This window comes from Pelodiscus sinensis, chromosome 28, assembly GCF_052426305.1.
Source record: "Pelodiscus sinensis isolate ZL-2025 chromosome 28, ASM5242630v1, whole genome shotgun sequence".
NCBI lineage: Eukaryota > Metazoa > Chordata > Testudines > Trionychidae > Pelodiscus > Pelodiscus sinensis.
The window spans coordinates 13,555,371-13,581,331 of record NC_143079.1 but is presented as its reverse complement, the minus strand read 5'-3'; the positions used below and the strand labels follow the sequence as shown (position 1 = coordinate 13,581,331).

Genomic DNA, 25,961 nt, shown 5'->3' with positions numbered 1-25,961 from the left:
AAGCCAGCAGCACCCCAGCTGCTCTGCCCCAGGCGTCCCCAAGTCAGCTGCTGCTGAAACTGACCAGTGGCTGACTACAGGAAGCCCCTGCCCCGGGCTTCCTGGAATCAGCCGCTGATCAGTTTCAGCAGCAGCTGACTTGGGGATCCCTGGGGTTCTTAAGTTGAATCTGTATGTAAGTCAGAACTGGCGTCCAGATTCAGCCGCTGTTGAAACTGATCAGTTTCAGCAGTGGCTGAATCTGGACGCCAGTTCCGACTTACATACAGATTCAACTTAAGAACAAACCTACAGTCCCTATCTTGTACATAACCCGGGGACTGCCTGTATGAACATGTCTTAGACGCTGCTGAGCGCTTACTGTCATGAAGAAAAGTTTGACGTTACCTAAAAGCTATACTACTAGCCTATATATAGTCTTAACTGAAAAACTTGGAAGACGAAGACAGAATATTTTGAAATGTTATTTTTCACTTATGATATTACAGTATGATCCCAGAAGCTAATTTCTATAAAACCTGTATTGCTGTACACATTTTAGCGTAACAAAATCATTTTACCAATCACTGTTTCCACTTATATTTTTCATTCACCTCTCTTAGGCACGCTCATTGCAGGACTATTTTGAACTCCTTTATATTTAAAAATATTGCCGTCCACGTTTACAAACAAAGCATCTCCCATCCCCCCTCCCCCCCACAGAAATTCCTGTGTACGGGCCTGGAGACTCACTGAGCGTTGAAATCTCTTGGCGGTTCAATCACAGGCTTAAATCATGACTGTGCCTTTAAGGGGAAGTTTCTGAACTAGAGCAGAGGCCAGCCCACTGGAAGGAGGGGCAGGTGCCCTTTTTAGAGGGCTGCCCAGCTTCCAGGGGCTAGGGCCTTCCTGGGGGAGACACCGTGCAGCGATGTGGCTGTACTGGATCCTGCTTGTCCTCCTCCTACTGGCCGTGCTCAGGAGGCATCTCACCGGCAGCAGCTCCCCCAACCCTTTCTCTGCTGACTCCAGGAGGCCACCAGCCCCCCTGGTGACGGACAAGGATGTTCGGAAGAAGGTTCTCAAACAAGGTACCAGAAGGTGCTTGTGCTGGCTGCACCTGGCTGCAGCCTCGGCAGGGGCGGGGAGGGGGGCGTGCAGAGTAGGGGGAGCAGCAGCCCCTTACCGCTGGATTTTAACAGGGTTCACACTAGAACTGGATACATTCGTGGCGGTTACGTCCATCAATGGCCATTAGCCCGGCTGGGCAGGGTGGGTGTCCCTAGCCTCTGTCTGTCAAGGGCTGGGAACAGGAGACCGGGGAGAGATCCCTGTTCTGTTCACTCCCTCTGGGGCACCTGGCATTGGCCACTGTCGGCAGCGTGGACACCGGGCTGGATGGACCTTTGGTTTGACCCAGCCGCTTTCCAGCACTAAAGCCCCCTGCCTGAATGTCCATCTTCCCTCCTCCCCCTCCCCCACCCTCACCGCCAGGCACATCTAGATTGGAACCTTGGACACACACACACACACAGAGACACATACACACATGCACCTCTCCGTCAGTTACAGAACCACTGGCCTACTTCATCCCTGGGTTAGGTAATGTGCCTGAATTCCAGGCTGCAATCCACAAGGAAGTGCATTCCCTCCCTTTTCTCTCCTCCCAAAAGCTGTGACTCCGAGATAACCCTCTCTGATCCCATGCACTGGTTTGTATAACAGAGCCTCTCTGCCCAGGGGTGATGCCCACACCCTGTTAGGTAATGCCAAATTACTGGACTGGAAGAAACACCTGATGACGTGCAGCTTAATCATTCATTCACCTTCCACGCCTGTTCCAAAGTCTGGCGAGAAGTGTTCTGATCCGACAGAGGGGGCTAAACTCCCCCTGTTCCTTGGTTCTTCCTACCTACTTCTGCCTCTGCCTCTGGGGCAGATTCTGTTCTTAGGGGCATGTTGCAACTCTGGGGCAGGGGACGCCCCACAGTTATGAATGGATTTTTGCCAAAACATTAATAGTATCTAGTCTCAGCTCTGCAAATTGCACTTTGCTCTCTACATCGTGGGAAAGGAAGAGCTCCTTCCACAAGCTTGTTCGCTTTTTCAGCAGGCTTGCCAAGCGTCATGTGTGACATCTGGCACTTTATAGACTAACCGATTTATTGGCGCATAAGATTTCACGGCAAAGACCAGTGTTGTCTTCAGGTCATCATTGTCAAGTCCAAGTCGAGCCTCAAGTCACTACAGTTCAAGTCTCAAGTCGAGTCCCTAAAGTCACTTTCGAATCAAGTCCCAAGTCGAGTCTCAAGTCTTAATTTTAAAAATGTCAAGTCACTTTTGTACAAGCCATCGATATCGGCATTTTCGGTCAATTTTTTCACCAAGTCGATTTAACAAAATTAGCAAGTCTCAAGTCGAGTCTCAAGTCACAGACAATGAACCCGAGTCGAGTCTCTAGTCGAGTCACCTAGGCAACTTAAGTCGGACTCGAGTTCAAGTCGTGGGACTCGAGTCAACAACTCTGGCAAAGACCCACTTTGTCAGATGCATCTGACAAAGTGGGTCTTTGCCCACGAAAGCTTATACTCCAATAAATCTGTTAGTCCGGTAAAAAAAACCAGAAAATACCGGACATGTAAAATGTCCCATATTTCCTGTTTCCCTCGGATGGGAAGCCTGGCGGGGACTATTTTCCCCTGCCGCATCTAGCGAGGGTGGGTGAGTGAGGAGCATGGGGCCATTTAAAGGCGCAGTGCTTTTTTTTTTTCCTCTCAACAACTTTGGCATTCCCCCCCCCCCCTTTTTCTTCTCAACGGATTTTTTTCCCCGGTGGTTTTTTTGGGGGGGGGGGTTCGGTATTTTTGGTTAAACCATCTGGCAACCCTACCACTAGTTGTCGAGCAATAGCTATCAGTGGAGCATTTTACAGATAAGATAACTGAGAGGTCACATCAGACAGCGCTACAATAGAACCCCCATCACTAATAGAACAGATTCCAGTCTCCCCCACTTTGCCCTGCTGCCTTTCAGAAGGAATGTGCTTGGATGTGTGTTATCCAGTCACTAGAACACACTGTTCCCAGAGCCAGGCATCCTGATAGGCCACTTTCCACTGCTGTCAAACTGTATCCAGTCTCTCTCAGCAGGCTGCTCCATGTGGAAGATAACAACCTGCTTCCACCACTGGTTATTTGTGTAGGTGAAAGGTACGAAGACCAAGGAACTGGAGAAATAGTTCTACTGTGGCACAAGGGTTGTAGGAGTAGAGAGACCTTAGGCGGTATCTAGTCCAACTCCCTGCTTGAAGCAGGACCAACCCCAACTAAATCATCCCAGCCAGGGCTTTGTGAAATACAGTCGGACAGTCCTGCTGTCTGGGGCACCGACTGCCTGACTGGAGAGGTATTTAGATGATCAGCCCTTTGGCAAGAACTCTCCAGACAGCACAGTGAGGACCTGATGGGGGACCTGATGGGCCTTGGGTGCTACTGAAATATAAATAATTGTTAATGTCCTGTAGAGAACAATCTCGCGCTGCTCCCTGGAGGATGCTCTCCATGCTCTTCTAGCTCTGAGTCCGTCTGTGAAACTGACCGGTGAGGCAGGAGGAATCTTGATCCTGGCATCTAGTTGTGAAAGGCTGATGTCACCCCTGGCTTTTTCCAGGGGCAATTTGGAGTGACTTTAGTGGGTGATGAAACAGAGCTCCTTCAGGCTCCCCTCCAGAGAGCGGTGCCACTAGCCCCGCTGGCTCTCAGCAGCGACCCTGGGGCTCGCTGTCAGGACACGCACATCCCTGCCCGGTGCACTTCCATCACCGCTCAGGTCCCCTTCCTGAGCCACAGAGGGAGGGTCACAGTGGGATGGACCTAACAATGCGCTGGGACTCGGTGTGCCTGTGCGCGTGTGTTTCTCTGGAGGCCACAGGCCCTTCTGCACGGGGTAATCTGCTCTAGGGTTCTAACTCGGTCGTGCCCCTTTTATAACGAGACTTCATCTTGCCAGTGGAGCCAGGACCACGGCAAAACCATCCCGCAGTCGTGCTCGTCACACAGTGAATTTATACTGCAGCTTTCAGGCCAAGAGTCTGGCGCCCTGGTTACAAAGACGCCCTCTCCCAAAACAGGCAAGCGGCAGGACCGGCACAGCTGAGACTGGGCCTCCATCCTGAGACGCCACTTCCTTACGGCACGCCATGCCCTTCCCAGTGCCAGCCGGGCCTGCCTGTGTGCCTCAGCTAGGGCATGATGATGGGCCGGCAGCCATCACACAAGTCTGTTAGAACATAAATGCCCCTTCCCAATTCCCTGGTGTTTCTCCTGTGAACAGAGAAGAGCAGTGTCCCGAGATGCCAACCGTTGGAGTGATCCTTTTGCCTTCTCTCTCTATTCCCAACTTACTTCCTCTTTGCCCCCAATTGAGATAGTAATAGTCTCTCTTACACCGTACGTCATTTTACTAAAATCTAACCCATCGATCCGCACAGGATTATCTACCCGACCCTGTCCCACCATTCTAATTGGTTTGCACCCAGCCAGATTAAATATACACCAGACAGAAACAATCGACGAACCAAACCAAGACCATAACAATCAACGACAGAGAAGTGGGGAGCACACATGCGAAACTGTGGATTTGCCTTTATCCTTAAAATGAGGATTCACAGCTCCGGCTGTTGAGAAGTGGGTGCGTGCCAGACAGAAGCTGTCAGCCTACGTTTTCTTTAGACATTCTGGGATCTTCCCTGTATCTGGAGGTGGCCAATGGGGTCAGCTTTCTAACCTCCCCAAAGTGCCTTATTGCAGTGTGACTGTGTGAGAACGTGACTGCACGTTTGCCAGCTTAAGCAGCAGGTGCAGCTGTAACCAAAGGCTGAAGATCGAGGCCTCAAACAAGCGGTGGGCACCCTGCCGCCTGTAGGTCGCATGCAGCCCATTGTTGCCAGATTCCGCTGGTTTCCATTTGTGCAGGTTTTTCCTACCAGTGTTACTACAGTGACACGCACGTAAAGCCAGGGGCCGGGAAGGGAGGGGCGTGCGGTTCGCAGCCAACGCTGACCGTGAGAGCCGCACGCTCCCTCTGCAGCCAATCACAGCGCTGCGACGGTGCAACCGGCACCGCCCGCACATTCTAGGTACGCAAGTGTCGTGAGCAAAACTGCCCGGTCCTGGCAGCCTGTCTCGGTTATGACAATCTTGTGGGCCCCTGAGATGAAGGAGGGCTCTCGTGAGGCCCACTCGCTAGCCTAGATTGCCCAGCGCTGCCTCAGACTGTCCGTGAGAGGCGGCCACACGCAGGCAGACGGTGATTTTGATTCCTTGTCCGTATACCCCTGTGTGAAGCTAAGCGGTAAGAATCCACCTCCGCTCTTTGCAGGCAGGCCTGGAGAGCTACATTCCAACCGCAAACAATGGGGCGGATCCTGAGCCAGAGAAGACGGCGGGAGAAGGAGTCGTCGGAGGTGGCCACGTGCTGACAACCGTCTCCTTCTTTTCCAGTTTTCTCCACTGCCAAGGTCCCCGAGAATCTGGACGCTGTGGTGATCGGAAGCGGCATCGGGGGTCTGGCCACGGCCGTGCTCCTCTCCAAGGCTGGGAAGCGAGTGCTGGTGCTGGAGCAGCACGGGAAGGCGGGGGGCTGCTGCCACACGTTCAGCGAGAAGGGCTTTGAGTTCGACGTGGGTGAGTGTCACGGGATTTGAGGGGTCCCCAGACTCTGCACCCCCATCCAGTCACATGGTGTTATTTGCTGTCACCTGGGCCTCAGGACGTGAGAGACTGCATATACTTCCCCAGTGAGTCACGCCCAGCCTCCCATCCTCACGCAGATAGTGCTGCAGTGCCCAGGGAAACTGAGGCACGCACGCTCTCTCTCTCTCTCTCTCACTCTTTGTTAAAATTAGGGTCTGCGTAACCACTAATTTTAATTAGTGCACTACAAATCTTACCAGTTGCATGCTTGTTTAAGCTTTATGCCACAAAGCCTGCAGCGAAACCTCCCCAGGAACAGGGCCAGTGTGTAACCTGTGGCAGGGAATGGCGGGCGAGGTGGCTGGGCCCGCCACAAACAGGGGCTGCCACGGGGTAGACAGGGAGCTGCTCCAGCCCCTGCCGGTGAACCAGAACCAGTAGGTGAGGCTTACTGGTGAACCTTTTCCATCCCTGATCACAATCCTCTAAAGCCTGAGGAGGCTGGGACCGGAGAAACCGAGCAGAGTGCGTAGGCACAAGGGCACAGAGACCCGCTTGGGCCAGGTCACTCGCAGAGGTTATTAGCCCCAGGAGACCAGAGGAGCCCTGCCGCTGGCGTCCCTGCCTGGCCGTGTCTCGCTCTGGGCTCTACACTTCAACTCCTGTTCAAGCGGCCGTGTGCGCCTTGGGCCGTCCATCCAGCAGTGAGTCCTGTGCCTGCCGTTCCCTGGCTCCCTCCTCGCGCCAAACAAAACCTGCCCTGCCAATATGTAGGCTTGCGATTCTCACCTCCACCTCCCTGGCCCCGGGGCGCCGGCTGAGGCGTGAGCGTGGGGAATAAGGCACCCTGTGTTCTCCTTGCCACACAAGGGGGTCGGCTGAGGCCAATGCGTCACAGCTGCTGCAGAAACGCTCCAGGCATCCTGGTTGTTTTTTCTCAAGCAACCTGCTGGTACTGGGAGGAGGCAGAAACACGCTGCCCGGAGATACTGGAAGTGTTTGCTTTGGGGCTAACGTTTCGTTAGTCAGAGGCAGGGGGGAGGGGCTGGGGCAACCCCCGTCCATGCCCCAGGTGCAGAGCACGGGGCAAACTCTCCCCAGCAGCTTCTCTGTGGCAGGGGAGAGTGAAGTGCTCTGGGGCTGGGAGAAACCTAGCAAAGTGGGCCAGGAGAGGCCGGCGAGGCAGAGCGGAGCAGGCTGCTGGGCCACTCTGGGTCCTGGTGCCACGGTTAAGGAGGCCGCCGCAGGGCCCTCCAAGTGTAGGACGTGGGAGGACCACCCTGAACTGCCCTGGGGGGGTTACTTTATATAAAGCTGGAGAATGCTGGTGATGGGCAGGGCAGCAGCTCAGCCAGGTCTGAGCCCGAGGAAGGGCTAACTGGCCTCAACAACCATTCTCGGCTCTTCCGAGTCGCCCTGTGGACGTGCTGGCGGGGGGCCGAAAGGCGAAATGGCTGGGACGCGAGCTCCCCACCCCACTCAGCAGCTCCCAGCTGGACTCCAGAGGCACATGGGTTTCTGTTGCCTGGATTTCACCCCATGAGCATGGGAGGGGGAGGGCGGGGAGGGGGGCTGTTTGCTGAGCTCGTAAAATGTTCCCCACGGCCTAGATTGAGCAATGTTGGCCGATGGCCTGTAGCTGTCTTGAGGAGAGACTCTGGGAAGAAACTGTGCTTTGGGGCACAGCGCCCCCCTGCACTCTTGCTTGGGGGGGGGGGGGTAGGTTACTTCTGTCCAGATTAGGGGTGGGCAATACTCTTTTATTGGGGGCGGGACTCTCCAAGAATTTGGTATGTGGCTGAGCCGCACTCTTCTGAGATAGGAATAGAGAAGGTGCAAGGTCTGGGGTGGAGATTGGGTGCAGAAGGGAGCTCAAGGTAGGGACTGGGGGACAGGGGCTGGGAGGGGGTATGGGTGCAGGAGAGGATTCTGACCTGCAGGAGAGGTGTAGGAGAGGCCAGGGGGGAAGAAGGGACTTTAGGGGGTTGGGGGAGGGGATTGGGGTACAGGGGCTGGGGGGGGTATGGGTGCAGGAGCGGGAGTGCAGGGGGTTTGGGTTACATGCGGAGTGGGGGGAGTGCTGGGGTGCCAGAGGGTTACCTAGGTGACTCCCAGCCAATAGCAGAGCAGGAGAACTGCCCTGGCTACCCCTCAGAGCAGCCGGCTGTGGGGCCAGGTGCTTCTCTGAGCACCGCAAGCAGGGGGAGTATTAGCGCACTCACCTACGCCCACCCCCAGCAGCACCCATTGGCCAGTTTCTGGCCAATGGGAGCTGCGTGATCGTGCTGGGGGTGGGGGCAATGTGCGGAGCCTATCCCCACCCTCCCCCCAGCTCACCACACTCACAGACACACATGGCCCCAAGGCCGGCCGCTCTGAGGGGTGGGCAGAAGCGGGCCAGGCAGGGAGCCTGCCTGAGGCTCCCATTGGGCTGGATACGGTGGCTTAGCAGGCCGGATGCAGCCCATGGGCTAGGGTTTGGGGTTTTTTGCCCATTTTTTGGACCAGATTCTCAGAGACTTCCCACCCAGATCCTCTTTCCTCCCCCTTCCCGGAATGCCATCTTCTCTCTCCTAGCCTACCCCTCTCCACATTTGCCCAAGGGGGAACCAAATAGCAGCATCGGACGGCTTCTGTTTTTCAGGGCTTATTTGTAGCAATCTTTGCTGCATCGATGTCCAAAAATCGATGGGGGTGTGGGGTGTCCAGGGCTTTGTCTTTGTGTGTATTGTAATTAGGACTGTCATGCAATTGAATTTTTTTATCACAGTTACTTGTGCTGTTATGCAAAAAATATTTAAATAAATGATATTATTGTTTGTTTTCTACATTTTCAAATATATTGATTTCAATGACAACATGGAATACAAAGAGTACAGAGCTCACTTTATATATTTAAAATATTTGCACTGTAATAAAAAGAAATAGTATTTTTCAGTTCACTTAATATGGATACTGTGGTGCCATCTCTTTATCATGAAAGTTGAGCTCACAAATGTAGAATTTTTTTTAAAAAAAACTACATTTAAAAAACAAAACAATGTGACACGCTGGAGCCTATACCCCTCCTGCAGGTCAGAATCCTCTCCTGCACCCATACCCCCTCCCAGATCCTGTACCCCCAGCCCCTACCTTGAGCTCCCTTCTGCACCCAATCTCCACCCCAGACCTTGTACCTCCTCTATTACTATCATGGAAGAGTGTGGCCCTCAACCCTTTGTCCCACTTCTTGGTCAGCAAATTGCTCAGACAAATATCAGTGTTGCCAACTTCATGCTTATCAAGTCACTTGAAAGTGTGCCCAGGGGTTCACATGCACAATTGTAACTGGTATAGTAAGATACATCTACGTGCCAAATGCAGTGAAAGGTCGTGCACTAGCCACCGTTCCAGGGGATACGCGTCCATGCTGATAAGAGCTGACTGATACGTACTCACTTTTATCATCTAAGTCAAATATCACCAGCAGAAAGTTGATTTTTTTTTTTTTTGGATGGCTCAGGTTCTGTAGTTTCTGCCTCAAAAGAGCAACGCTCTGAGATTTCTGAAAGCATGGTCTACGCCTCGTCCTCGTCCCTCTCGGATTTTGGACAACACTTCAGATTCTTAAACCTTAGGTCAAGTGCTGTCACTATCTTTAGAAATCTCACATTGCTACCTTCTTTGCATATTGTCACGTCGGCTGGGTATTCATCGGAGAAAGCCGTGCCATGACAGAATGCAGGTAAATAGAACAGGAGACCTACAATTCTCCTTCAAGGAGCTCAGACCCATTTAAAAAAAGGTGTTAATTAAATGAACGTCGTTAGCATGGAAGCATGTCTGGGGGAATGGTGGTGGCCAAAGCATGAAGAGGCATATGAATGTTTAGCATCTCTGGCACATAAACACCCTGCAGCACCAGCTCTGAAAGTGTCCTGCGAACGCCTGTTCTCACGCTCAGGTAACATTGTAAACAAGCAGCAGCAATATCGCCCATCGTTGCAGTTCTTTGGCTGAGGATTGGCTGAACAAGAAGTCGCACTGAGTGAACTTGCAGGCACTAACGTTTGACATGGTTTTGGTTTTGAGTGCAGTTACATAAGCAAAATAATCTACGTGTGAAAGTTACGCTCTCACAATAGAGAGCTTGCACGACAGCAGGCTGGCACAATACGGCCCACGGGCCAGGTCTGACCTGCCAAGCTGCCAGATCTGCTGCCCTGCCCCCACACACCTCTCACGTTGTGGAGGCCTGCGAGTCTCTGAGCACCACCTTGAGCGAATGAGCCGGGGGGGGGGGGGGAGGTGGCTTCACGTGCAGCTCCACCCCCAGCACAATCTCGCAGCTGCCATTGGCCACAAACTGGCCCATGGCTGCTGCTTGTTTTCCCAGGGCAGGCAGCGTGTGAATTCCCGCCCCCTGCCCTGCTCGCAAAGGCGCTCAGAGACTCCCGGGCCCCCTGCGGCTTTGAGCAGTGTGCAGGGCGTGGGACAGGCAGGGAGCCTGCCTGATAGATCTGCTGGGCTGCTGACACCCCAGCCCTCCTGCACCTAAATCCTCTGCACCCCTGCTCCTGCACCCAGGCCCCTCCCAGACCCTGCACCCCATCTCCTGCATCCAGCCCAGCCAGTCCACTGGGTAACCGGAAAGCATTGCCCAATAAAGGTGATGCTTCCTGGTTGACCATTGACATGCCTACTCCTGCCTCAGGTTACAATCCAGCTCCCTGCCAGACCCTGCACCCCAATCCCGTGCCCCAGGTCACAATCCCCTCCTGCACCCAACCCCCCAGACCCCACCTCCCCTCCTTTAATATCATGGAAGCGTGCAGCCCTCGACCACGTTCCAAATTCTTGGAGTGGCCCCCCATCAAAAATGATTGCCCACCCCTGTACTACAGTACTTGTATGAGGGGAACTGAAAAATACTATTTCTTTTATCAGTTTATAGTGCAAATAGTTGTAATAAAATATACGTAGTGAGCACTGTAAGCTCTGTACACTGTGTTGTAATAGAAATCAATATATTTGAAAATGTAGGGGGGAAAAATCCAAAAATTCACTAGATAATAGAGGTTGTTCGTCTGTGTGTCCGCCCGTCCATCTGTGAGTCTGTTTGTTCAAGAATGCCTCTTAAATGGTAGGAGCTAGGACCACCAATTCAGTCTGCAAGCTACTTCTTATCATAACTTAAAGTGAGGTCCGGGTTTGGCTGTGCTAGGACAATGGGATGGGCCTGGAATGTGACTGTTTCTCATCAAACAGAAAGGGAGGCTGTGGTAGCAGGGACAGTTACACTCCAGAATCACCACGGGGGGCAGCAAGTGCCTGATACCAGCAAACGGTTGTTAGCAGGCACACAGCCTCCACCACACGGGAGAGCAGCTGGCAGCCAGCCTGCATGGCCCCTGCTGCCCCCACTCCCTCCCTTGAACCCCCCATACTTTCCAATTCCCTGCCCTGACTCCTGCACCCCCTGCCCTGAGCCCCTCAACCCTGACTCCTGCACTGCCCACACCCCTGCACTGAAGGACCCAAGCAATACAGGGCAAATCTTCTAATAACATACATTTCAATTGGTATTCTATAGTTTAACCGTGTGATTAATTGTGATTGATTCAGTGACAGTCCTGATTATAATGAGTAATCTCTTTCCCAGGTAAAAGCTTAGTTAATTGGAATTAAGGCTGAAAGTACATACAAGCTACTTAAAGGTATAAACATTAGATATCTTGCATTCATCTCAAAAACTAGCATTTCAAACGCAGGGAAATCATGAATAAAATTAAACTTAAAAGTAATCCAGGTGTGTTAAGGTAAGAAATGCACAGCTACGTCACTCAAACAACCTTAACTCTGCCCTGCTCTGATGCCACTAGTAGCATCAGATTCCAAGACCAGAAGGGGCCACCGTGATCACGTCTTCCTGTATAGCATAGGTTATAACGTTTCCCCACCAACATTCTGGCTCGAACTAGAACAGATCTCTTAGAAAAATGTCCAAGCTTGATCTAAAAATTGCCTGTGATAGCGAATCAGGCCCAGCCCTCAATTTCATTCCTAAATGTGATTTAACTGACACATTCGACTTAATGATTTGAATAGTACCCCCTGCAATGTGAAAGCAGAATAATGTTCCAAATGTATGAACTGTGAGGGTGTCAGGCATGTCACACGAATAGGAGATCTTCATTTAGGCCCTGTGTGAGAGCAAGCGGGATGATAGTAAGTCCAGTAGCATTACAGGTGGAAACGAAAGCCTCGTGGAGCATTTATCCACAGAGCAGGAGGAGGTGTGAGCCATGGATCACTGGAAATCTTACCCTTACCTGCTTATTTTCATGCATTTGAGGATTTGACCGGATGGAGTGTGTCCCGTGTGAGGTTCCCTGGCACCAATGTATTTAGTAAAAAAACTCCTTTCGCCTTCTGCGCATGCATTAGAACCACCAAGTTTAAAAACCACCAGTGTTACTAACTCACCATTCAGCCACACCCCTTATTTGGAATGGGAAGTACAGCTGGTCCCGAGTTGCGAACGGTCGACTTACAACCGAAGCAGTCGTAAATGGCGGACCCCAAGTTACGAACGCAATCCGCGCTTACGAACAGCACGGTTGCATGTAACTCTATGGGGTCCGACTTATGAACAAACCGAATTACGACCAATTGCTTGGTCCGTAACCGGTTCGTAAATCGGAGAGAGGCTGTACGCAGTCAGGCAACAGGGACCAAAACGTTTTTGAAAAAGCAAATACAGGATACCATGTTAAACTACTTAAAGGGATTTTAAAAAAACACCTGAGAAGGTAAGGAAAGTCTGCGCCTGTTGCATTTAAATTCAGATGATTAAAAGCAGCATTTTTCCTCTGCATGGTACAGTTTCACAGCCGTGTTCAGTTACGGTTCAGTTGTAAGCTTTTGAGAGAACTACCAGAAATGCTTGAGATTTACGCACATTCCATTCCGGAGCCGTTTGTAACTCTGAGGTTCTGCTCTACCCAGCACCGCACATGGCAGCCTCCCATTACCTCTTTATCTCTGGACTCGGCTTTCTTGTGTAACTGTTTGCCGTTGCCTTCCAGGTATTCATTACGTAGGGCGGCTAGAAGAGAGGTTCCTGGCACGTTTCCTCGTGGATCAGCTCACAGAAGGCCAGCTGCAGTGGACTAAGATGCCGCCTGTCTTTGACGCTGTCGTGCTGGGGGAGCCCGGAAATGGCAAAACCTATCGGCTGTACAGCGGGAAGAAGGAGTACATCGAGGAGCTAAAGAAACAGTTTCCGGATGAGGCCGTGGCTATTGAGAAATTTGTGGCACTTGTAAAGGTAACACCGGCTTTCTCTGGGATGCCAGTTCCTCCTTTCCGAGTCTCAGTGGGCATCCGGCTAGCACAGCTCTCTGCAAACAGAGGGACACGGGAGCATCCCGCTTGGCCCGCCAGGATGCTCTGGTTTAGCCATGACAGGACTAAATGTCTGAAGCTGTGAGATTTTTAATCAGCTGAAGAGCAAAGTGAAATGCACCCTCCCCCGCGCCTGAAGCCCAGCTATTGAGGCTCTGTGAGGATGGAGCCCCGGGCTAGCGGGGAGGTGAAATCCACCCCAGCTCCACTCTGCAATGCAGGGCAGCCCCGCCCATCGCTGGAAAGCAAGTGCCACCCCGTCTGGCAGCTGTGCAGGGACCTGGGACCACTCCCAAGCAGATCTGTGGCTCTCCACGCCACTGCCCACCTGCGTACAGGCCAGCGTGGAGGCCACCTCCTTTGTACAGGTGCCCTGCCTCCTTGTCGAGCTCGCCGAGTGCACCTAGTTACCGTGCCCGTCCAGCCAGGGACGCGTGTTCACCACGCTGCGGTGGGGGTCCGATCCGCCCTGCACGTGGCTGAATCTTTGGGGGGTAGGACAGTGACTGTCCTCAGGGCGGTACGGCATGTTCTGTGAGAGGGAAAGGCCCCAGCCCACAGGGTATCAGAGATCCGGAGAGCGCGCTACAGGGCAGCCAGCATTCTTGAGCCAAAGTGGGAGATTGTCGGCCAGCCTGTGCTCAGAATGGCCAGGCCCCTGGCCCAGGCAGGGCTGACTCTGTGTTCCCAGAAGGGGCGGGGTTTCAGGCTGAAGGGCGGGGCCTCAGGCTGAAGGGGCGGGGCTGGGATAGGCTTCCCAGAGCATGCTGCCCAGCACTCCAGCGGCCACTTAAAGGGCCTGGAGCTCCAGCCACCGCTGTCACAGCTGGAAACCCTGGGCTCCTTTCAATCACTGAGCCCCAGGGAAGCTGCCCCCCTTGCCCTCTTTCCCTCTCCCACCCCTCCCCCCGGGCCCCCACTGTCATCAGGCCTGACTGAGCAGCAGACCCAGCCTCTTAGTATTTTATCAAGCTATTGGCAACAGGCAGCGTGCAGGCATCGCCAGGAGCTGCCGGGTAACCAATGTCTCTGGCCCCCTGCCTGGTGATGGCAAAATGACGCTGAGCTCGTGCTCCAGCCGAGTCCCCAAAGCCGTCTGCATGTGTCTTCACGGCCCTTGGTTTTTTCCCCCCCTTTCAGAAAGTTGCCCAAGGAACTACCCACATGGTTATCCTGAAAATGCTGCCTGTGCCGCTGGCCATGTTCCTGAGCCGCACCGGCCTGCTGGCCTGGTTCTCTCCGTTCTTTAAGATGGCATCCCGCAGCCTGACCGACGTGGTCAGTGAACTCACCACAAACGAAGAGCTCCGAGCGGTACTTAGCTACATATTTCCCACTTATGGTACGGGCCTCATCTTAGCAAACAGACCGGCTTCTCCGAAAATACCTGCAAGGACTGCCCCTAGAAAGCTGGGTCTTGTCTGCGACAGGGGACCCGGCCTGGCTGTGGAGTGCGGGGCAGGGCCCGGTGCTGACCTTCACTTTCTGCATTGCTGAGTTTGCCTTGCGGTGTCCGTCAAGGGCGATTTTCTGCACAGCTTGTTCTGAACTCCTGGTGCTGCTAACCCCAGAGATGGCTGCATTTAGGCGAATGGCGCAGTTAGATTGTATGGGGAGCTAGTAGTAAGCCTTATACAGGTTGCACCTTGATAAACTGGGACTCTCTGGTCTGGCAACATCCATGATCTGGCATGGATGTTCCAGGATCAGAGCGTTCCGGTGTGCTGCAGGGGGGTGGGAACCCAGCACGTGGCCCAGCTGGGCTATGGATGCGGGGGAGCCCGGCACACGGCCCAGCTGGGCTACGGATGGGGAGCGCAGAGAGCCTGGCATACAGCTCAGGCTGCAGGAGGGGGGGCGGGAATGGGCACCAGGACTTCCCTCCCCCTCCTGGTTCTCTTCCCAGCTCTTGGCCCCACCCAGGAAGTCCAGTGGGCAGCACAGGGAGCCGGGAAGCCCAGTGGGGTGGCAGACCCAGAAGTAACCTTCCCTGGCATGGCAAAATCCCTCAGCCAGGACCAGTTAGGTCCCACGGGTGGTGGTGGACAGGGAGGTCCAGCCTGTATTTAGGTTGCCTCACCCTTGCTAATATACTCCTGTTGAGAAGCTCTGACATCTCCATCGCCTGTAGCAGGCCTCTGAAATTCATCAGGGAAAGCCCTCATGTCGGAGCAGTGCCTTTCCCTTGTCTGGTGACGTTCCAGCCAGGTTAAATTACTGACTACCTCCGTTTCTCTGCTTTCGCTTGTGTTCCCAAGGTAAACTGAGGCAGCCGGCCCAAATAATCGCATGGGAACATCCTAAAGGGTTGGGTCTCGGTCCTCCCCCACGCTGCACCGGGAAAAGCTGGAAGCTAGGAGCAGGGATGTAAATAGCCATTCAAATAGTTAACCGGTTAAGCGATGAAAATTCTACCTTGTCACTGTTAGCGGGACGGGGGGTTGAGTTGGTGCCATCAGCAAAGTAGGGTGCTGGTCTCCCTTATCTTAACCCAGAGCGGGAACTGAGCTGGTATTAGTCTTTGCGGCATTGCTCCTTGCGCGCTCTGGCTCTCAGAGGCTCCAGTGACGGGCTTTGGCTTCGTAGTGCACTGGCAGGCCCGGCTGACGGAGCCCTGCACGGGAACAGCCCCTCTTTGCTCTGCCTTCTAGGAGTGGTTCCAGCCAGCGCCAGCTTCGCCCTCCACGCCATTCTGGTGCATCACTACATGGAGGGGGGGTGGTACCCCCGAGGAGGCCCCAGCGAAATTGCCTTCCACACCATCCCGGTGATCGAGCAGGCGGGCGGGGCCGTTCTAACCAAGGCTCCGGTGCAGAGCATTTTGGTGACGGCAGACGGCAAAGCCTGTGGTGAGTTAGGTGGCGTTAAGTCTCCCGACCAAGGAACCAGACACTGTGCTCCCTGCGGAGAGGAGGTGTGGGGGGGTGCACTTAAATCCTAGCACTTACACATGCTGCGGGCTCCGAAGTATAAAGCTTTATACTGCAGAGCCCACAGTGCAGCCGGCTCCGCGGGAGCGGGTCCAGGAGCCACTGCACACTAGGAGCTGGCTTATAGTATAAGCCAGCTGCCAGCCCTGCTCCCAGGAAGGTGTCTGCCCTGCACCACTGGGTTTGTATCAGAGCCCACAGTGCAGAGCAGCAGCCAGCTCCCCAAGAGCAGGGCCGGGGGCTGATATACACCGGGAGCCGGCTTATACACCAGCTCCTGGCACGCACCGGCTCCCAGCTGCCTGCCCGCTCCCGGGGAGCCGGCTGCACTGTAGACTCAGCCGTATAAGCTTTATACCACAGAGCCTGCAGCGAGGGTGACAGCCAGCTCCCCGGAGCAGGGCTGGGAGGCGACGCATAACCATAACCGAGACCGATCAGCTGATGCTTGTTGATTAATCGCCCGAAGGGTCAGACTCTTCTATTCCCAGTGTCCACACGTGCAGAGAGCACCCCACGCAGGAGGCGATCGGTGCTAGCAGGGCTGAGCAGCTGTTGGAGACGGGCCAGCGTGTTGCAGAAAGACTGGGGCTTTGCTCTGCTTTCCGTGCAGTCCCCACGGGGCCCCCTCCTGCCCTGGCACTGCCTCGGCCTACATCCAAGGGGCTGAGGCCCCCGCTGCGGGTAAGCCGTGCCTAGGCCCAGCCCCAAGCGCTGACCTAGCCACGTGCTGACATGGCCATCGCTTGCGGGCCTTGCTAGTATGTTACAAGTACAAATCTCTCTCCTCTTCCAGCCTGCAGGGGAAGGGGCCCGGCTGGCTTGTAGGGCGAGTGTGCCCAGTTTGTGGAGGGGAAGCCAAGTGGGCGCTGGTGAGCGAGGCAAGAGCTGGCCTGGCAAAGGGTGCAAGGAAGGGGAGAGAGAAGTCCCCGGCGGGCACACCCCACCCCCCGATTCCCAGTGACAAGTGCCCCTCCTGGCTGTCCTGTCCTAGCACCCCTGTTGCCTCTTGCTGCCCAGCATCCACACAGCTCAGGTCCCCTTGGCAGCAGCGAGGAAGCCAGGGGCAGCCCTGTTTTCCGAGATGCAAAGTCCTCCCATTCGCCTCGGAGCCTCGGCAGCCTAATGGTTTTCTATCACCTCCCCCACGGCGGTGTCTGGGCATCTGTTGAATGGGTGTAACGCGTCCCAAGCCACGGAAACACCAGGCCGTCAAACCCGGTAAACGCTCCGCTTGGTTATTCAGGATTTGCTACTTCCAAATGCTCCTGTGGAGACCCCACGCCAGACCCAGCCTGCACCCGAATCGCTCACAGGCCGTGGGGCCGCCCCTCCGACCTGCCCAGGAGAGCACAGGGCTCCGGGCCCAGGACAGGGCAGAAAGTGGCCTACGGACGGATTATTACAATTTTTTTCCCCTCCCCTTTTCTTTCCAGGTGTGAGCGTCAAGAAAGGCCAAGAGCTCGTGAATATCTTTGCTCCGGTTGTGATCTCTGATGCTGGCATATTCAACACGTATGAGCGGCTGCTACCGGCAGAGATCCGAGCGTCACTTGGTAAAACACCCCACGTTTTACTGCCACGCCACCGCGCCTAGCGACGGGCAGCGCCTGAGAACCACCGTGCCCAAACCCCTTCCCCTCCCAGCGCCGCATCCCGCCCTCTCTGCACCGTAGCTCTCACGCGTCTGTCCCAAACCATCGTGTGGGGGAAACGTTGGCCATTTGGTATTATTGCCATTTGCCCTCATTTGCATTGATTTTTTTTAATCACATTTTATCAAAACCAATTGTAGAATTAGCCCAAAACTGGCATTAACCCCCCTAAAGAGGAGGCTGTTAGTACGTGGAAAAACTTTGAAAATGACGTCAACAAAGTGCGATAAAAACATTGATTTTTTTTAAAGCAAGACCCACGACTTCGCCAACTTTGGGGGGGTTGGTCCTGCAACCAGCCTGGGGCTCCACAGTCACCTCCAGCTGTAGCCAACTTTGCCAACTCTCCCAGACCGGGTACAACTGTGCAGTGGCACCGGCACATTTTTAAAAGTGGAGGTGCTGAACTCCTTTGCTCCTGTCCACCTCGACGCCCTGCTGAGGCCTGGAGCAAAGCGCTAGTGTGCTGGGCCAGCACCCCTGGGCGTGGGGCCAGCAGCAGAACCCCCAGCACATGGAGCTGGGATCCTGGGTGCAAAGCTGGGAGCCTGGAGGTGCTGCAGCACCCCCTGCCCCGTAGGTCCCACGCCTATGCCTTCTTGCGCAATGGGGTCTGATCCAGGAGAGCTGGCAACCCTAGGTGTGACCCCAGCCTGGGGTGGGGAGTGAACGAGTTGGGGGGGGAGAGTCGGCAACTCAGCATCCCCACCCTAAAAATAGCCCAGCACCACCGCTAATGGGGGCCACGTATTAAGTGAATCCAAATGTCCAGTGAGGGTTGCGTGTTACCGCCCTGTCGCTCAGTAGAGCCTTGAACGGTGGCAGAAGCCTGCAGCGCAAACTGGGGAACCGTCAAGCCGACCCCATTTGGAAAATGCCAGCGAGGGAGGCGGCGCGGAGGGTTAACCTGGCTTGGGAATGGCGGCTGGGCTCAGCCTTCGAGGGCGCCGCCGGCACGTCTCCGCGGTCCAGCCCAGGGTCGCTCTGGGGCGGAGGACGCTCACCCTCCGTTTGCCCCCCGCCCGCAGGGACCCAGACTCCGCTGCACCTGGTGGAGCACGGCCTGGCGGGGTTCAACGTCTTCGTGGGACTCAGAGGCTCCAAGGAAGAGCTGGGCCTGGAAGGCACCAACTACTACGTCTACCCGCATCAGGACCTGGACGCAGCGTAAGGGACAGGGGCTCTAGATTGGGGCTCCAGATTGGGGCTCTAGATTGGGCTGGCTCCTGCCACAGCATTGGAGCGCTCTTCGCTACGCCGACGTCCGCCCAGGCCACCGGCCGGTCGGCACCGCGCGGCGCATTCCGTGCCCTGCTCGGCCATAGGCTGCCCGGGTGATTTACCGCTGCAGTTCCTAAGCGGCACGCCGGAGACAGGCTGGCCTGGTGTGGTCCGTGCAGGCCCCTTTCAGGACAGAGGCCGCCTGTGCGCACACCGGGCCGAGCAGGGCCTGGAGGCTACAGGGATGCAAAAAAGAAACAGCAGGAATTTGCGCGGCACCATTAGAGCGTCGCAGATGAGGCGAGGCAGGAGATCGAGGAACCCTGTAGAGCAGTGGTTCTCCAAGCGTGGTCTGCGGACCACGAGCTGTCCTACCGGTGGGCCGTGGGCTCTGGGCCCTCCCCACCCCTGGGGAGGCTGCACAGGAGCTCCCGCCCTGTGCTTCTCCCTTCCTCCCACCCACCCCAAGGTTGGAGCACCAGCCCCGGCTTCCTGCTGCAGGGATGGGGTGAGCCGCACTGGCCGGGTCTGCCTTGCAGGGGCTGGAAGCGGCTCCATGCGCTGCTGCTCCCGACTGGGGGAAACCGAAGTGCAGGAAATCACTCCCCATGAGACTTTCCCTGCTGCTCCCATTGGTCAGCATCAGGGCCAATGGGAGCAGCAGGGATGGTGCCTGGGAGTGGCAGGAGGCATGGAGCCAGGTAAGTGCCCCCCTCTCCCCTCATGCCCAGAACCCCCAGCCCGCTCCTGCACCCTCCTTCCCAGCCACACCCATTTTGTGATCGTGGGTGGCTGGCTGGCTGGTCCGCAGAAAGGTCTGCGTTGAGCAGGGTGGGTCGCAGGCCAAAAAGTTTGCGAATCCCTGCTGTTGAGGTTCCCAGAGCCTCTGCACCAGAGACCAGGCTCTATTGCCCGAGGAAGGGCAAGAAGGTAAATTGAGGAAAGTGGAGCATAGGGGCACATTAGGCGAATGTTTAAACAGTGGTCCCCAATGCGGTGCCCGCTGGGGCATTTATGTGCGCCCGCCGAATGATCTGGGCCGGCCCCACCCCTGGCGCACGGCGCATGAGCGGCCCCGTCCCCGGACACGTGGCAGCCCCGAAAGGTTGGGGACCACTGGTTTAGGAGGAAAGTATCCAGCAAAAGGCTTCTGCCGATAAGCAGCTCAGGTCACACAAGGCTGAAAGTTTCCTTCTGGGCCATTGCGACGCCGTCTGTGTTTGGATTTTGTGCAGCACCACAGAGTAAGCTGGTAAAACAACTGGATAAATACCAGCGGGATAAAATCCCAGAGTATTAATTGCTGGTGGCTGACAAAGGAGGATCAGCTGGGGGCACGAAACAAGCCTCTTCGCCTCCCGTGCAGAGGGGTCACGGCAGAGATTCCAGAGCAGGCTGGAGGTGTTAGCAGCCGCCTACCAGGTCTCCGCTGATGAGCCACAACTTGCTGAACAGCTTCTCTGCCTCTCTCTGCAGCATGAATCGCTTCTTTTCCGCCTCCAGAGAAGAGGCTGCAGAGAACATTCCCATGCTGTATATTACGTCCCCCTCGAGCAAGGACCCCAGCTGGCAGGAGAGATACCCAGGTAAGGACGGCGTTTGTACCACGAGCAGAATGACCCTGCGGTGAGCAGGAGCGATATCTAGCCCTTGTTTTCAACGGGCTGCCCCTGGAAGGGATTTTTCTTGGGCGTCTGTGACCGTCTTTCCAGCCACTGTCCAGTTTTGCAAATGCAGGGACCCGTTTTCCCGGGGCAGGAGGGGAGGGACGCCAGCTGCCTCCATCAGAAGTGGATGTTTTAGAGTTTCACGGAGATGATTGTGCAGGAAGAGGCGGTTTGGTGGTGCTGTGTTGCCTTTCATTGCTCACCCACGTGGCGGTTTGGCTGGCAATTTAACCTGCAACAGCACAGTCCTCTCCCCATGGAGGTAGAACGGATTATTTCCTGGGTGAGCTGGAATCATGGGGGCTAATTGCAAAACCCTCCGCTTAGCCCAGCCACGCTACTCCCGCCGCAGAGGCGCTACCTGCAGCATTGCGTTGCTCCGAACCGAGAGCCATGTAGAAGTCGCCATTGCTGGGGACAGGTGGTCTGTCGTGCTGTGAATGAACGAGTCCTGAAGGAGGGACTTTGGAAGTTACGCTTCCAGGAAGGGGAGGCAAACGAGAGCTCGAAAAGAGCCTGGTCTCTGAGGATGCTCATGCCGGTCAATAGGAGCTCCTCTGACTCGGAGCCAGCTGAGAAGCCATACCAGAGTCGCTGGTTCAAGCAGGCTCAGATGCTGCACCGAGGAACGTTTGACCTTGTCTGGGTGAGACTCAAGACAGAACTGGCGGGCAAAAGCAGGGGGCAATGAACGGAAATGTGGGAAGCCAAAAAGGCAGGAATATTGGCATTGGCGGGAGCTGAAGGGAGAGGCCACGTGCACTGGTGGGACTAGCCCAGACGAGGGAGAGCTGTCCGTTGGCTGTGCCTCTGCTCACGCCTACCTGTCGTAGCTCCGCTGGCCTTCCAGCCATGGCCATGCAGTGCACCCCCAGCGCTCTGTTGTTCTAGGCAAATCGACTCTATGCATCTTGGCGGTTGCACGATACGAATGGTTTGAGGAGTGGAAAGACGAGACGGTGCAGAAGAGGGGAGCGGAGTACGAGAGCCTGAAAGACGCGTTTGTAGAGTCCATCCTGAAGATTGTTTTGAAACTGTACCCTGGCGCGGAGGACAAGGTAAGGAAACCTTTTACTTAGGACGCATTGCTCACCACCGTTCGGTGAGAGCCACGTAAGAGTCTGTTCTACAGGAAAGGACCGTGTTGGACTCGGGCCACTGAGCCCCCAGCCTGACTTCCACACAATGGAGGGGAGAGGTAGCGGATCAGGAAACCTCTTGCAGGAAGTCAAGCTCCTAATTCCCTTGGTGCAGGGAGTGGAGGATGTGCTCCACCACCCCAACCAGGGAACGGTGCCACGGCCAAAATCTACATACGCTGATCACTCCCATAGTTTAGTCCTATTCAACCACTGCTGCCATGTCACCCCGCATAACCTTAGCTCTGCCCTCCGTTTGAGGTCAGGATCCCTGTGGGATTATCTGTAGGCCCCCCTGGGGTTGCAGATTTCAGCACGAGTCCCTCTCTCGGAACGGTCGTCTGTTACAACACAAGTTTGTAAGACGGGCAACTCGAATGTCCTACCAGTATTTTTTTCCCCGGATGTGCGGCTCGTTGACCTTTTATTTAGTAAGAGTAGGAGCTCGTTGGTGCAGGGACCATCTTTGTCTTCTGTATTTGTACAGCGCCTAGCACCAAGGTCCTGGCCAGGATTCCCTCTAACTTTTCCAGAGGTACAGGCTACATTTTATGCGCAGCGAGGCATGGGCGGATGTGCACCACCAGTAGAAACACATGCTGCAGGCTTGCTGCTCATCAGCTGGGAGGCATTTGAATCTCTCCAAGTGCTCAGCTTACCAGGAACTCTGGACTTGGCCCAGCACTCATACCATGTTTTGCAGTGGATTTAGATGGGCCAAACCCCCAAATCTCTCTTTCGGGGGCACTTTTAGAAAGCAGTAACTGTACAAAAAGTTCCCGTTTTGGCAGTGTGACTGCTGTAAGCCCTAGCTAGCGCACACACTGCACTGAGAACTCCATGCGGCGCTGCTTTGGGGTCCGGTCAGTTTAGTTAGCTGGCAGTGGAGCTGTGCCCAGCGCTGTGTTAGCCAGTGGCCCCTGTGCATTTTCTTCCTGGCGTGCCCTGGGGCAGGGTGCCTCGGGGAGCCATTGGCGAGGGTGGCTGAGCTGTGAGGCGCGTGGGGCGCACGCAGAGGGGTTTGTAGCCTTTCCCAGTTTGCGAGGGGGAAGCGGTTTGCATGGTTTTCCTTCAGCAGCCTGGACGGATTGCCCCGCGCCGCTGGAATTGCCCTGGGTTTGGCAAATAAGAACATCAGAGCAGCCAGCCTGGGTCAGCCCAAAGGTCCGTCCGGCCCAGTGTCCTGTCCTCCCACAGGGGCCAATAGCAGGTGCCCCAGAGGGGGGAACACAACAGGGAACCATCATGTGATCCCTCCCGTCACCCACCTCCAGACAGACAGAGGCCAGGCGCACCCTTCCCACCCATCCTGGCTAAAGCCGTTGATGGACCCAACCTCCAGGAATCTAGCCAGCTCTTTTAATGATCTGAAAAGCCAGAAGGGCCCCTCCAATGGGGAAAAACCTCCTTGAGTCCCAAACTTTTCTTTCCAAATATTCTGTGGCCCTTCCGAATGCAAAGCCGCCGTCCTCCTCTGGTAGCCCTGGGGGCAGCTGCTGAACTGGCCGGGGAGGCTCAACAAGCTCCCAGATGTCTGCCCCCACCCCCCAGGCAGGCCTGGCATGGCAGAAACGCAGGGGCTGCAGCACCGAGAACAGGCCCTGCCAGCTGCCATGGAAGCAACAAGGAACATCCCGGCTCCATCCAAAACGCAGGGGAAAGCCAAGTCCCCCGGGGGAAACTGGGGAAGAGCCCAGCCAGTCGGGTGGGACGTGGCTGATTAGATAACCCTGTGGCTGCCCAGCTTTCCGCCGACACCCAGGGTCCCCTGCTCCGCACGAGCCCTGCTCAGTCGCCGTGTCCCGCCCGCAGGGCCCGGGGGCTCACTCGCTGCCTTGGTCTTCCACAGATCGAGTGCGTCTCCGCCGGGACGCCGCTCACCACCCAGCACTACCTCGCCTCTCCCCAAGGACAGATGTACGGCGCCCACCACGGCATCGCTCGCATGCAGGCTGCGACTGCTGCCATGTTACGCCCCCAGACCTCTGTGCCAAACCTCTTCCTGACAGGTATGGCTGCGGGGGGGCCTAGGGTTGGATCGCTCCTCTCCCGACTCAGTTTCCCTAAGTAGGGCTGTCGTTTCGCCCTGTCTCCCAGAGCCAAGCTGCTGGGCTGACTCACCCCGGGGGATGCCAATACCAGCCCCGCCTCCTTCCCCACTTCGTAAACCCAGCAAGGAAGGGGTTAAAGCGAGCTGGCCGAGACCCCCGAGGGGTGTGATGGGGAGGGCACAGCAGAGCCGGGGGTGGTGCCGGGGAGGGGGGCTTCCAGGGAACGGACTCCGAGAGCTGAGACGTGGGGGAAGGCAGCAGATCAGAGCCAGTGGTCTCAGTCCAGGTTGGCAGAGGGAAGGGAAGAGCCCCGGGTGAGGGCAGGACACAAGCCCACCAAAATCTCCGGCAAGACCCGCAGCTTTGCGGTCAGGCAGGCAGGCGGTTTCCGGGCTGCGGCTCAGAGCTTGGCCACGCCAGCGAGGCCCTGCCACTGCTGCTCCTCAGAGCCCGGCGGGACCCTCCGTTTCATGCTGCTGACGCTGCCAGCAGCAGAGCCTGGGGCGAGTCGGGGGGTGGATGGTCCCCAAGAGAGACGAGGGAGGTGCAGGTTTGCCCTGCTCCCTTTGCAGCAGCAGGGGGCGCTGGGGGCTCGGTCTTTCCTTCCAGCTGCTAACAGCCCCTAATTGCCCGAGGTGGTAACGGGCTCCACGGCCAGGCCCCCCTGCTGATTGCAGCAGCCCAGGCCTGGCTCTCTGCCTCCCGGCGCTGGGTCGGAGTCCCCGACTAACTCGGGCCAGGTGCCTCGCTGGGGTCACGGGGCCCCGTTTTCCCTGACCCCTCGTGAGGGGGCTACAAGAGGCAACGCAGGCTCAGTCCAACGGCACAAGTAGGGGCCAGGCAGCCAGCTCCCAGCAGCGGCGCTGGGACCCGTGCAGCAGTGGGGCAGCTGAAAGTAGCCCCCTTATCCCTGTCTGCCCCCCAGCTGGGCTGTGTGTCCGGGAGGGGGAACCCTGCCCCCCAGCTGGGCTGTGTGTCTGGGAGGGGGGAACCCTGCCCCCCAGCTGGGCTGTGTGTCTGGGAGGGGGGAACCCTGCCCCCCAGCTAGGGTTTTTTGTCTGGGAGGGGGGAACCCAGGCAGGAGTCAAGGTTGGGGGCACAGCTCGGGGTGGGCATGGGGCCAGGAACAAAGACCCTGCCGTGGACCAGCAGCCAGAACCCCAGCTCGGAGTGGGGCCCCGGGCATGGGGCCAGAGCTGGGGAACAGGGCTGGCACCCCAGAAGCAGACACCAGGTGAGGGGCCCAGGCACAGGGTGGAGGCTAGGGAGTAGGGCCAGCAGGTGGGATCCAAGCCCCAGATGTGCAGTCCCGGGTGTGGGACCGGGAGCAGGGACCCAGGTGTTTGGCCGTGTGTCTGGGGCCTAGTGCCTTCTGAGGGTGCAGAGCTGCCCCCCACCTGGCCTCAGGCAGCCGTCGACCCCACTGGGCGCGGCTGAGTCGCCAGGCTCTCCGCCCGCCGTGCTGGGTTCAGCGCAAGCATCCGCGGGCGCACGAGAGGGCCGGGCGGTGACGGCGCCCTTGTCTCCTAGGGCAAGACGTGTTCTTGTGCGGCTTCATGGGAGCCCTGCAGGGAGCCATTCTGTGTGCCAGCGCCGTCCTGCAGCGCAACCTCTACCGCGACGGCCTGCGCCTGTGGCAGAGCAGCCGAGAAAACCACGCCAAGAAGAAAGTCTGAGCGGCCGGGCCCCAGCCGGCACCTCCCTGCCTCTTCCTCCTCCCCGCAGGGCCCTGTCCTGGCCGGGGGCCCCAGCCGCTCACTTGTGACCCAGCTCACCGCGTAGGACTTTGTTGTGAAATAAAACTTAACCAGAGAAAGAAAAAAAGCCACCCGACACGTTTCTCGATGGTGCACGGAGCCAGCCGCCGCCCGCCAACCATAGCCACGAATGGCTCGCAGGTTTGCCGTGGGCCTCGGCTGCTCCCTGCGCACCTGCTTCACCAGCCCCGGGCCTCACCTGGAGCAGCGTCCAAAACCGGCAGCCTTCCGGGGCTTCCCGCTTGGCCTGCTCCAGCGCGGGATTCGTCCCGCCGCGCCTAACCAGGTGGGCTAGAAACGGTTGGGTCTGATACCGGGCTGAACGCTCGTGCCCGGCTAAACGGGCTCGCGTGGCACATGGAACCCAGCGAGGCGCCCCGTGGCACCCGAGAGGCTAGGTCCGGGTTAAATACATTGGTTTGAAACACAGACCGCCCCCTCCCGGTTAATAGGAAGGTGCTTTGCGCAGAGGCCGAGCCTTTA

The 25,961-nt window shown here is 56.5% G+C and overlaps 1 protein-coding gene across 1 annotated transcript; it reads left to right on the top strand.

Annotated features, from left to right (window-relative positions):
* Positions 1–833: 833 nt before the first annotated feature.
* On the top strand, positions 834–25,546 carry RETSAT (retinol saturase). The gene is made up of 11 exons (XM_006129118.5): positions 834–1,070; positions 5,481–5,663; positions 12,740–12,981; positions 14,199–14,400; positions 15,710–15,907; positions 17,425–17,544; positions 18,672–18,810; positions 20,341–20,450; positions 21,423–21,589; positions 23,520–23,679; positions 25,252–25,546. Exons 1-11 carry the CDS (start codon positions 911–913, stop codon positions 25,395–25,397), a joined length of 1,827 nt encoding a protein of 608 aa, XP_006129180.4. The 5' UTR covers positions 834–910; the 3' UTR covers positions 25,398–25,546.
* The last annotated feature ends 415 nt before the right edge of the window (positions 25,547–25,961 follow it).